Genomic DNA, 13,374 nt, shown 5'->3' on the forward strand with positions numbered 1-13,374 from the left:
AAATATCGCTTGGAAATGCCGGTCTGCATGATACAGAACTGCTTTATTTTTTCGATCGTAATTCATGTTTAACGTTCAAACTATCAACTACATGCAATACATGTACAACTCTGAACCGGTTGTACTAAATTCTACAATCAAACTCGGTCGCAATCGCGCAATGAAATAAACACACAAACGGAACACTTAGTTCAAAAACACAATGATTTGCTTTAATTGAAAAGAAGCTATTTGGTCCTTAACGAAGAAAAAAAAACAAGGAGACAAGACAGAAAAGCTAACAGAATCATTACACTTGACGGTAAAAATAGCAAGAAGGTCGAATTATAACATTGATCTCAGAAAACTTCGCGTAAACAAAATCACCGGCCGCCGAAACCACAAATCGGCTCTAAATGAAAAACCTACCGACTCTCCGCAATGATTCTTCATTCGCAGTTCAATTTAGCATTTCAGTTTCAAAGACAAGGGCAATTTTGCTGTTTAAGATAAAGATTAAGCTTATAGAAATGTTTGTACTAAACGAAAGAATGCCAAGGATGCGATCCGCTGAATACCAAGCGACAATCCCGCCAAATTTTTCATAATTATACATAATTATGCGAATGTTTAGACAATCAACCAATCAAAATCACTACCCGGTTTTCGGGTAGTGAGTGACGTCACTGGACGGCATTAACGGCCGGTCGATTCAGACGTTGTTGAGAGGAGAAAACGACTCGAAGCAATCGGATGAATATCAGGCTACTCATGAGCAAGACGCGACAAATTTTGGGTTGTACACTCATGTCCATGCGCGACCGAAGTGACCTTGAACAGCGTAGTGAACACGGAGTTGCTGCGTGGCAAAAACCGAGTGATTTTGTATATCAAGCTCAAATTTCCAAGGATAACTAATATTGCTATGCTCTTTCGATATTCAAAAATGTTATTTCAATAGTTAAATCAGAGAATGATAAGCATGCATAAATGAGGCAAAAATGTAACTGAACAAAGTTCCGCCTATTCTAACTGACTCAGTAATACGTTAATAAGACAAGACCTGGCTCCTGTTTCTGATAAAGCAAGTTTTCTGGCTCCGTTATTCTCCCTTATCACGACTATATCAGCGAGTAAATGATCTGATAATGACAAAAACCTCCATTAGGTGTTCATTCAAAACTGTCGAAGAAGGCTTCTCCGGTGGTTTTATTTTATTTCTGTATTTCTGGTACTCGTGAAGGCAGCAACCCCGGGAAACTTTTTGTGCGTTTCCTTCGAACCACGAGGTGTGCTATTTTCAGAGAAAATCGAGTTTCTCCTTACCGAAGTAACATGCAAGGCTATCCAAAAATCGCGCTTGAAAAAAGTGTAGAGTAATGGATTCGTTGCCGATGTTATGTATCTAATAACTGCGAAAGCATTCGTAGCTTTCTCTATAGCTACTAAATCGTTGGACTTGCTATAAATCTTGATGTTAATAATTAACATGAGTGTGAAATACGGCAGCCAACAGCACAGATATGTCGCCGCCATCAAAGCAAATACAAAGATACACTTTCGGTCGGTTTTGTTTTTCTTTTGTAGTCGCTGTTTGTGTCCATGTTGTGATGGCCTCTTTCTACCGGTGACGACTTTGAACATCACCGTGTACGCGTACACCATAAATACATACGGGACCAAGAATACGAGAGCGAGGCAAAAGGAAGAATGAATGATAAGAGCAAGGCTTTTTGATTTGGCATTCCGCCAAGAGAGCGGTATTATAGCGATAAAAGCTGATATGAACCAAATTCCCGCTAATACTTTGAACACTGCCTTTTTGGTGACTATATGATGTCTCAGTGGTTGAGCAATTGCCAGAAACTTTTCTGCAGTTATGACAAGAATGTGATAAGCTGCCGAAACAGCCGTAAAAGTGTGAAGGGCGTACATCCAAAAGGCAAACTGATCAAACATCTGAGAAGGCACCACATTGAAACAGAAAATAATGAAGTATGGAATGTTTACTGCGCCTGTCAGAAAGTCGCAGACCGCTAGGCCAAGCAGAAGGTAATTAGACTTGATGCGCAGGCTCTTTCGTTTATAAAACAAGAAAAACACGAGTCCGTTTGTAACAATTATTACTATGGCGATAGGAAGAGCCTTGATCATCTGTCTCAATCCTTGATTTTCCTGCTGATTTTGAAGTTTGATAGCCGCACTTGCGCTGTTGTTCATGTTTGACGGGTTTCAATTTTTAATCCTACTCAACTCCTGAAATCAAAATCAAAGAAGCAAATTAAGTTGAATTTTAAATTGTTACGCAAACTGGGAAAGCACGGAAGAGTGCTAACGATAAAAATATTCATGTAATCAGTCGTGTTTAAATACTGTGATGGAGAGAAATGCGAACAGGTGTGGCTTTAAAGCTGTGGATTTTGTGTGTGGTGCTTAATTTTAACACAAACAACTACCATCACATCGGTAAAAAGAACTATTAATAGTAATCCATGGCAATTTTAACTCATTCGAAAAATTGTGCCGATTAAAACCCTTGTCTATTATCCCCCAAAAACCTTTTTAAACAAAATGTACCTGTTTTCAAACTTTTTCGATGAACTTCTGACGACAGTCGACAAAAATGTTCAATCAGTAGCCAGTTATGTGGTCAACAACATAATCGGTATTATAACATCAAGCATTTTACATTTTCTGAAAAGAAAAAAAAAAGCAAATTAATGTGGTCATGTCATAGAATATTTATCACTGAGTGTAAGATAATCCGATTCAGTATTTTATAGCTGCTTTAGATATCCCGACATATAATTATGATTAAAAGTTGTTTATCACCGTGGATGCCCATAATGAATTTTCAATTAAGCGGTGGCGAAGCGACGGCACCCATTTAATAAGACCATGCACGTACAAATCGCTCTACTCTCTTTTTTCTTCTTTTTCTTCTACTTTTTCCTATTTTTCCTTTCTTTTCTTTTATAGACATACGGTTTCCGTGCAACAAAGATATCTAACCTTTTTCTAACTTGATCCACTAAAGATTTCATAAACTAAATTTGATTTCGTGACGACATTACGGGCTTTATATGATGACGGCTAGATGGGAGAAAATATATCCTCATTGGGCGGCGTCGCAGCGCAACACGGAACATATTTCAACTTTTAAGAGGCCGTCTCAGTAAAAACCGCCCACTCAATTTCGTGTGAAAAATAATTTTGCCTGAAACTCTGGCGAGTGAAAGGCTCTATCGAGACTATAACTAAAATAAGTTTGCTTTGATTAACAATAATTTTCTGACCGCGCTGGGGGGCGCCGAGTATTTTTTGCGGTGCTCTAAATGTTTGATTATAACATAGCGCGCGTGCTTGCCCTATATACGTCCTATTGAGCCGCTATGAACAAAATCTTTATTTACGCACGCCCGTGCGTAAATAAGATGACGTAAGCATTTTTTTTTTTTTAACTGGCTGCAAAGTTGTCGTATTTTAAGCTGCAGTGCAGTTTTCCTTCTCTTTAAAATATGGAAGAAACCAGCGAAGAACTGCACAATTTTTCTATCGGCATTGACCTGCTTTTAGGTCCTGATCCAACAAGCAGCAAAAATGAAGCCGAATTAAAAAAAACTCGCGTGTTGCACGTTTCGCAAATTTGTCGGAAGACCAGCTGCAGCAAATTTTGCCCTAAAGACATTCACTGGGAACAGAACAGACACCAACTGGTCATCAACAACATTTAAAGGTTAAATTTCCTTTTTTATTGTTGTTTTTAAATTTGTTATGGACTTTTGTTATCTCCGGACAATCCGACTTCGGGAAGATTTCTCTCGCAATAACAACACAAATTACACAAGAAGACATAAATTTATTACTCACAAAAACACCTGCTGCTAGCTCTTCTCAAGAAGCCGTAATGACCAGCCAATGTTCGTAAATGAATATGAGTTTAAAGAAGGATGACAGTCGTCTTCGCTAAAAACATGTTTTCTGGATTTCGCCGAGCAAAACGTAAACATCTTTTCAGCAAATCCAAACCATACTCCACGACTTCTTACGAACATGTTAGTATTTTAACTTTAGGTGAACTTTAAGACTCTTTTACCTTTGTTTCTGCTTAGTTTCCATTGGTCGTTAACGAATAAAGAAGCAAATATTCTTTCTCAGTTTTACAGAAAGAATATTTTCATTCAAACTAGACGATTGTGGCGTGTTCGTAATCAGCCAATAGAACCATTTGTTATTGTGTAGCGCGTTACGAGAATTTTGCAGTTCATCAAAAAGCAAGCATTTTTGTCAGCTATGTTATAAAAAAATTTGCTCATGCTTTTAGCTGTGCGTATATCGAGTTATGAATGCACTTGGGAAGTTTGGAGAGCACTCAAGAAGCTAGAGTTACACTCGGCTATCGCCTCGTGCAACTCTTACGCATCTTTCGTGCTCTCCAAACTTCCCGCGTGCATCCATAACTCGATATACGCACGCTAAACATGAACAAATTCTTATTATAACATAGCGCGCGTGCTTGCCCTATATAAGTCCTATTGAGCCGCTATGAACAAAATCTTTATTTACGCACGCCCGTGCGTAAATAAGATGACGTGAGCATTTTTTTTATCTGGCTGCAAAGTACAGTTGTCGTCTTTTAAGCTGCAGTGCAGTGCAGTTTTTCTTCTCTTTAAAATATGGACGAAACCAGCGAAAAACTGCCCAATTTTTGTATCGGCATTTACCTCAGTAGGTCCTAATCCAACAAGCAGCAAAAATAAAGCCGATTAAAAAAAACTCGCAAGTTGCGCGTTTCGCAAATTTGTCGGAAGACCAGCTGCAGCAAAGTTTGGCCAAAAGACATTCACTGGGAACAGAACAGACACCAACTGGTCATCAACAACATTTAAGGGTAAAATTTCCGTTTTTATTGTTGTTTTTAAATTTGTTACGCACTTTTGTTATCTCCGAACAATCTGACTGAAGCAGGAAAATTTCTCTCGCAATCATGAACAACACAAATTACACAAGAAGACATGAATTTATTACTCACAAAAACAACTGCTGCCAGGTCTTCTCAAGAAGCCGTAATGACCAGCCAATGCTCGTAAATGAATATAAGTTTAAAGAAGGATGACAGTCGTCTTCGCCAAAAACATGTTTTCTGGATTTCGCCGAGCAAAACGTAAACATCTTTTCAGCAATCCAAACCATACTCCACGACTTCTTACGAACATGTTAGTATTTTACCTTTAGGTGAACTTTGAGACTCTTTTACCTTTGTTTCTGCTTAGTTTCCATTGATCGTTAACGAATAAAGAAGCAAATTTTCTTTCTCAGTTTTAAAGGAAGAACATTTTCATTCAAACTAGACGATTGTGGCGTGTTCGTAATCAGCCAATAGAACCGTTTGTTGATCTTTGTTATTGTGTAGCGCGTTACGAGAATTTTGCAGTTAATCAAAAAGCAAGCATTTTTTAGCTATGTTATAAAAGAATTTGCTCATGCTTTTAGCTGTGCGTATATCGAGTTATGGATGCACTTGGAAAGTTTGGAGAGCACTCAAGAAGCTAGAGTTGCACTCGGCTATCGCCTCGTGCAACTCTTGCGCATCTTTCGTGCTCTCCAAACTTCCCGCGTGCATCCATAACTCGATATACGCACGCTAAGCATGAACAAATTCTTAAATTAATAACATACAAAACCCCATGTGCAATTTCAGTATAATATATAGATTTAGCCAGAGCTAAAAGCGAAGCTCCAATTAATAAATTTATAATTTAAATCAAAAAATAAACTTTTAATCCACAAATCATTTAACTTAAGGGCACATTCATGTGACTTTTGAGGGAAAGGCTAAGTTATTTTAGAGTGAAACATCTTGCATCGAATTGATAACCTTATATGTACACCCAAAAAATAGCAAACATCTTCGATCACATTCAAGATCACAGTAGATTAGGCCTCGAAAACAAATTCTTGGAAAACAAATCACCCCGAATTTTTTTGCGTTCGACAGGTTTACTTTGCAAATTCTTGCCAACAAATCTGGGGGTGTTTAAACCAACCTTTTATAATTTTTATACATCACTTTGAGGTGAAACAGTACTATTTATCATACAGACCTCGGACAGAATGCAGTTTTTCACAATTTTTCAAGACAAATTGCACTCAGTCAATATTCAGGACGATCAATCGTAAAGCGAAACCGTTCAAAAATTTCCAAAATCACCCATATGGCTAGCCGGTTCTCGTTTCTATAGTGCGAGCTGTCAGTGTGGTCGAGTGTTTGAATGAACTTTAATAGAGTTAAGCTTCAACATAATAGCGAATTTATTATTATTTTTTTTTGTTATTTAATGGTTTCAGTTAGAGTGGTTTTCGTTTGAGTGTCGTAAAACCAAAACCACAGTAATTACTCTGGCCAATCACATAGGACACAGACAAGACATTGAACCAATCAAAACTCGAAGTAATTACATGTGGCTGACGCAAAGCGCGGGAAAATGCATGCGAGCGCGTCACAATTGGCTTTGGTTTTACTTCTGATTGGATGAAAAGGTGGCGCCAATCTTTTAAGCCAATCGCATCGTGTAGAAAGTGCAAAACCAATTACTTTTCGACACTCAAATGAAAACCGCTCTATAACGATGTGTAATCTTATAAAGCGTTTGATACGCGCGACATTTTTGAGTACTCCTGCAAGCGATGTTCATGAACGATGAAAACAAACGGCACAGACAAGCGATTAAAATTGCAAGAGAGACTACTAACAATCAAAACAAGAAATATAATTCGGTGAAACATTTACAGAGATAACAATTTTCATTCATGAAGACAAGTATTAAAGTGTCTCTAAAAATCCTGAGTCTCGGCGTAAAGCTTTATAAGCCGGCTTCCCGGCGCGGGTGTTTACTGTTTTCCAAGGTGAACTCCTCGAAGCAAGAAAATCGCTCAAAGTTTTCTTTCTACAGCCAAATTTATAACTAAATATTCTTCGGAACGTTTTCTTTCTATCTGAGGTGAGCAAATATATCTGAAGGCTTTTTAAAGTTCTGTAAGCTTATATCAAACCGTTCAAACCTGATACTACCGGTAGGTCAGATCATTGACTCAAACTACGGCTACAAACGTGCATAAACTTGCCGCATAAACTGTCAGCGTGAATGTGCAAGACTTCATGAAATTAGATATAACAAAAACAAACATCAAATACAATAGTTACTCAGGCTTACCATTCGAGATTCAGTTCCTGAAAGCTATCAAGGAAGGCCACAGTTGCTTGAGACTTTTAAACCCTCTTAAACATTAAGCAAGGTGAAAAACGAAAATGATGCCATCCGAAACCGAATTACCAAATTTTGACAAGCGACGCGTTCCTCAACCAAAAACCCAGTAAACAAACCAGCCATGAATAACAGAAGACTCTTGATAGAAGCTGTATTTCATTTTGTACATCCAGAAGAAAAAGACAGTTAAAAACATCACAAGTTGACACAAAACTCTTCAGCTTCAGCTGTCAAAGTAAACAATTTTCAAGATGCTGCATAATTTTTTCGCATGAACTCACCTGTCAAATTTTGACCAATCAGAGTATAAAAATTGGACGTAGAGCGTGACCAACGCGTGACCATGGTAAGATAAGGTCTTCCCCGCCTGTACTTTTAAAAAAACTGGCTGAATTTTCGCTTCCGAAGTCAGTTTGAAATCAAAATTCTAATAGTGCGGGGCCATAGTGACATAAACACAACATATTTGATATGAATCCTTGGAAAAAATAAACTTGAGCCTGCGATCATTTCAAACTGGTAATTTGTCAGCGGATAACTTCAAAAAATACTCGACCTCGATGGGTCGACACTTGAGCCCGCGCTACGGTCAAGTGATACTGGTCAGCGGATGCCCTGTTTTGACAGCTGTCAATTGATCACAACATTGATGTGAAATTAGTTTTCTCTTGGGCTCCCAAACTAGCTAAAATGTGAGAGTAAACATTGGTTTTCCTGTGGTGCGGACGGACGGTCGGTCGGCGGTCGGCGGTCGGTGTACGGTCACGTGATTACCAAATTTTCTGGGATGGGTAGATTTACTTAGCAATGGGGCTCCGCCCACGCGCGCGCTTCGCGCGCGTGGAGCTCCGCTATTAAAAGTTATGACCGTTTGTATCAACACGTATGCGAGCTAACGTACCGTATTTATTCGAATAAGCGCCCAACCTCAAATTAGCGCCACCTCGAACAAGCGCCCAAGGCAGAAAAAGTTAATAAGCGCCCACCCCCTCCTCCTCCCAATCAAACTCAAATAAGCGCTCACCCCCACCACACCCACTTGAGAGAATAAATTCTAATAAGAGACTTCCCCGAGGACGGAGTTTTCTTCAGAGTATTTTACAGAAACCTTGCTTTGTTACTTCTTCACGTTTCGTTATTAGCACTTATTGTTTTGTTGCAAAATAAACATACTTCACTTGCTAAAAATGGTGTAAATTTAATAAGCGCCCAGCCTCGAATAAGCGCCCACTCTCAAGGTCCAAAAATTTAATAAGCGCCCAGGGCGGTTAATCGAATAAATACGGTATTAGCAACAACTTTGGTGCCCAAAAAAGCTTGACGTAAGTAAGCCGCGCAAACAAACTTTCCTTAATCGTTAACATCAATTTTCGATAAAAGGGATTGTTGCCACAGTGAGGCTACTCTTTCCTTTCCTCCCACGCAGGCGTTAGGTGAGTCGTATTTCCTCCTTCCCCTAAATACGACTGGGTAAAGCCCGTTAGTTTTCAACCTCCATCAATTTACTGTTAGAAACAGGTGACGTTGGGTTTTCCAGTTTTGATATCTTATACTTGAAATGCGCTCATAGATGTGGCGGAGATTCTATTTTCGCGGGAAAATAAACTGAGGCCTAGTATGGCAGTTGCTGGTAAATCTCACATATTCCCTGGATTAGGTTACAATTATAATAAGAAAAAATATATATTTTTTATAGTTTTAGAGAGAACGAAGTTTAAGCCCAAGTCTTGGGTCCCGTTATGATACATCAGATATGAAGGCAGTTTATTAGAGTGTATTCGTAGATGTTTCGGAAAATTGGTGGGTCTAACACTTTCAGTAACAGGTCAAAAATTTTCTCCGATCTTCAAACATGGCAACGATTGTTAACGAAAGGGAATTCCGCCAACGGCTGTGACACTTCAGCCGACAAACATGACGCAGAATTTGGAGATTGGTGAATACAGTTGAACCTCGAACCAAAATGGATTTCCGCTGGATTTCCGTCATACATATTACTGTAATTTTACCGTCGGTAACTTGAACCCTCGATAACTCTAACCTACCGCTTACTCGAAGTAGTTTTTGTTTCCCCTCAGATCATTTCTATATAATTTTAGCCTTGATAACTCGAACCATGTTTTGAGCCCTTTACCGTATTTATTCGAATAAGCGTCCAACCTCGAATAAGCGCCCATCCTAAAGGCAGAAAAAGTTAATAAGCTCCCAGCCTCGAATAAGCGCCTACCTCGAATAGGCGCCCACTCTCAAAGTCCAAAAATTTAATAAGCGCCCAGGGCGGTAAATCGAATAAATACGGTAATTATAAACAGTCGGGCAAAAGAACAGTCTACTGGCATTCGAAACATTGAACTTTGAATTTCCCATTTACGTGTTGTATAGTTTACTAGTGGAGGCTGATGTTGTTTGCCACAAATCTAAGAATGTGAAACAGCTTTTTATTACTACAGTCAACTCTCTCATAGCGACCACTTCTCGTAAGCGACCAGCTTCACAGAGACTGTACAGCACTGAAACTAAACATTTAAAAACTACTTCACAAGTGGTGACATTACAAAATCGTAGACTTCTTTATTACTTTAATCCACACAATGGCTGAATTATATTGAAGTTGTATAAGCCGTCACCAGGTAAATCCTTCAGCAAGAAGAATATAAACTAAACAAAAAACCTAATATTTAATAGTCAATAACTGCAAGAACCTAATTAATTTAACAATAACCTCTACGCCAATTAGCTCTTTAAACACGTGCAATTAGCTCCCTCTGAACCATAATGAGCATATTTTAAGTGAAGATGTTTTTGTGACCAATGGTTATACTCATAAGCAAGACACGACAAATGTTGGGTTGTACACTCATGTCCATGCGCGACCGAAGTGACCTTGAACAGCGCAGAGAACACGGAGTTGCTGCGTGGCAAAAACCGATCGAGTGATTTTGTATATCAAGCTCAAATGTGCGAGGATTACTAATGTTGCTAACTCTTTCGATAATAAAAGATGTTATTTTAATAGTTAAATCAGATAATGATAAGCCTGCATAAATGAGGCAAAAAATGTAACTGAACAAAGTTCCGCCAATTCTAACTGACTCAGTAATACCTCAACTAGTAATAGTTGACACTACAGCTGCCCCCGTTCTGTATATTGTCGGTCAATAGTATTCTTGCTGGTTGTGTAGCTCTTTGAAATATACCGAATCATAATGAAGATTTTCACACATATTCCATACAATGAAATAAATACAGGAAACGCAAGGTTCAATGCACAGTTTCAGCTCGATTTACACAGCTTTCTTCTCAGTTTCGAGAGTTTATTCTAAACCATCATAAAAGATTTAATTAGAAGTTGAATTTTTCGCTATTTCTCTTTCCCTTTTTAAAAGGACGTTTGATCGATTCACGCCAGCGCATTCTAGTCTTACTTGAAACTATATAACGGAAGGACATCTGTGAGCAGGGAATAAGTCAGCACAGAATTTGCTTGTCGGCGAATTTCTGTAAATGTCCATCAATCTGCTAGTGATAAGCTAGCCGTTGTCAAAGAGAAAGAAAGAGTGTCTGGCAAGGTTTCCAATATAAATCAAAGATTTGTGAACTCGTGTCTGGCAAACTCTCCAAGTGTTTACTGATATATACACAGTTAAACGCACCTTATAACCTCTCCTGGTCCATAACTTTCAAAACAACTGCACCACAGAATGTCACTGCGTAACGCAAAAGAGTATCGAAGTGTGACAGCACAATAAATGTCACAAAATCTACCTAAGCGGTCCCTTCGGGATTTTCTGTCTTTACGTCATCCTAACCATTTCGTACTTGCGGGCGCAAACAATAGAAACGTAATTATTACCTACCGATTCCTCGCGGCCCCAGTTCGAGCAAATCGAGATTTTTTCTAGTATACTGACTGTATATTTGAACTGGAAGTACTGTCCTTAATATACGCGCGAGTTACTGGGGTGCCCCCGCAGGGATTTCGCCTCTGGGCGAAATCCCTGCGGGGGCAATAAGAGAAGACTGGCTCCTGTTTCTGATAAAGCAAGTTTTTCTGGCTCCGTTATTCTCCCGTATCACGACTATATCAGCGAGTAAATGATCTGATAATGACAAAAACCTCCATGAGGTGTTCATTCAAAACTGTCGAAGAAGACTTCTCCGGTGGTTTTATTTTATTTCTGTCTTTCTGGTACTCGTCAAGGTGGCAACCCCGGAAAGGTTTTGTGCGTTTCCTCCGAACCACGAGGCGATAATATAAGCGGCATTTGCTGCACCAATGTACTTAAAAGTCGTCATGTTTCTCTCTTTCTTAATCTTATGTTTTGTCACCGGCTGTGGTTGACTAGAGTTGGGAGAGTTCGGTGTTGTTAGCGGACTTAGAGCTGTCCAACGATCTTGATTGGCGTTTTACTGAAAAGTATCTCAACGAAAACTGTACTCTCTGCGTCAGTGAGCTATTTTCAGCACAGGCAGCCCAAGCTCACGTCACGTGAAAGGATTAGATTAATTATTAGCGGTGTGCTAGCCGGGACGTGACTGTTCAACGAAAGCGGTATTGGGTTACATGGCGGCCGTGAATTTATAAAGGATTTGTATGGGAATCCACGTTATAGATTTAGGAAGATAAATACTCGTAGAAATTCTCAATAAAAAACGTCTTACCTTATTTACATGGTGTGTTCTTGCTTGCTGTGTGGTTATTTTCCCGATCCGGTGCGATTTTAGCGATTTTTTTCATTTCTGAGTTTCCACTACTAAAGAGAGAGCAAGGCCGAACACTTCCAATCTGGACAGCCCGCCGAACGAAGCCAAAAATTCCAGGTTAAAATATTCCCACGGCCAAAATTCCACCGCAGAATCCAACTACAAAGGTTAAACTTTCATTTCAACTTTCTAGCCACGCAATCGCATCCCTGCGAGCGACGCCAGGCGGCAGTTTGTTTCCCCGATGAAACAGTAAAACGTTGGGCCAGAACCGCGTACAAATCCACCACGACACAACGACCGTTGAAGTCGGCTTGGTAACCTCGTCACGTTGACAAACAAAGACTCACGGGGTACACTAACGCAAATTGTCAACATGAATTTCTGTTCTCATCCCTGGGTCCCCCCGTGAGTCTTTGTTTGTCAACGTGACGAGGTTACCAAGCCGACTTCAACGGTCGTTGTGTCGTGGTGGATTTGTACGCGGTTCTGGCCCAACGTTTTACTGTTTCATCGGGGAAACAAACTGCCGCCTGGCGTCGCTCGCAGGGATGCGATTGCGTGGCTAGAAAGTTGAAATGAAAGTTTAACCTTTGTAGTTGGATTCTGCGGTGGAATTTTGGCCGTGGGGATATTTTAACCTGGAATTTTTGGCTTCGTTCGGTGGGCTGTCCAGATTGGAAGTGTTCGGCCTTGCTCTCTCTTTAGTAGTGGAAACTCAGAAATGAAAAAAATCGCTAAAATCGCACCGGATCGGGAAAATAACCACACAGCAAGCAAGAACACACCATGTAAATAAGGTAAGACGTTTTTTATTGAGAATTTCTACGAGTATTTATCTTCCTAAATCTATAACGTGGATTGCCATACAAATCCTTTATAAATTCACGGCCGCCATGTAACCCAATACCGCTTTCGTTGAACAGTCACGTCCCGGCTCGCACACCGCTAATAATTAATCTAATCCTTTCACGTGACGTGAGCTTGGGCTGCCTGTGTTTTCAGACGAAGTGGAGTTTCTTCTTACCGAAACACCATGCAAGGCTATCCAAAAGTCGCGCTTGAAAAAAGTGTAGAGTAATGGATTCGTTGCCGATGTTATGTATCTAATAACTGCGAAAGCATTCGTAGCTTTCTCTATAGCTACGAAATCGTTGGACTTGCTATAAATCTTGATGTTAATAATTAACATGAGAGTGAAATACGGCAGCCAACAGCACAGATATATCGCCGCCATCAAAGCAAATACAAAGATACACTTTCGGTCGGTTTTGTTTTTCTTTTGTAGTCGCTGTTTGTGACCATGTTGTGATGGCCTCTTTCTACCGGTGATAGCCTGAGATCATGCCCTCTCCCTATTATCCCTTTTTTTCCTTCTCGAGCCAAACAAGCAAAAAAAAATAAAATAAAATAACGCCTGATC

At 39.7% G+C, this 13,374-nt stretch overlaps 1 protein-coding gene across 1 annotated transcript; it reads right to left on the minus strand.

The window, feature by feature from the left end:
* Positions 1 to 1,188: 1,188 nt before the first annotated feature.
* Positions 1,189 to 2,251, minus strand: LOC140945574 (RYamide receptor-like). The gene has a single exon (XM_073394586.1). It carries the CDS (start codon positions 2,197 to 2,199, stop codon positions 1,189 to 1,191), a length of 1,011 nt encoding a protein of 336 aa, XP_073250687.1. The 5' UTR covers positions 2,200 to 2,251.
* Positions 2,252 to 13,374: the final 11,123 nt, after the last annotated feature.

Source organism: Porites lutea, chromosome 8, assembly GCF_958299795.1.
Source record: "Porites lutea chromosome 8, jaPorLute2.1, whole genome shotgun sequence".
In the NCBI taxonomy this organism is placed as follows: Eukaryota; Metazoa; Cnidaria; class Anthozoa; order Scleractinia; family Poritidae; genus Porites; species Porites lutea.

Excerpts from the sequence above, each read along its gene's own strand:
- LOC140945574 (XM_073394586.1), bottom strand. The coding sequence starts at position 2,199 with ATGAACAACAGCGCAAGTGCGGCTATCAAACTTCAAAATCAGCAGGAA.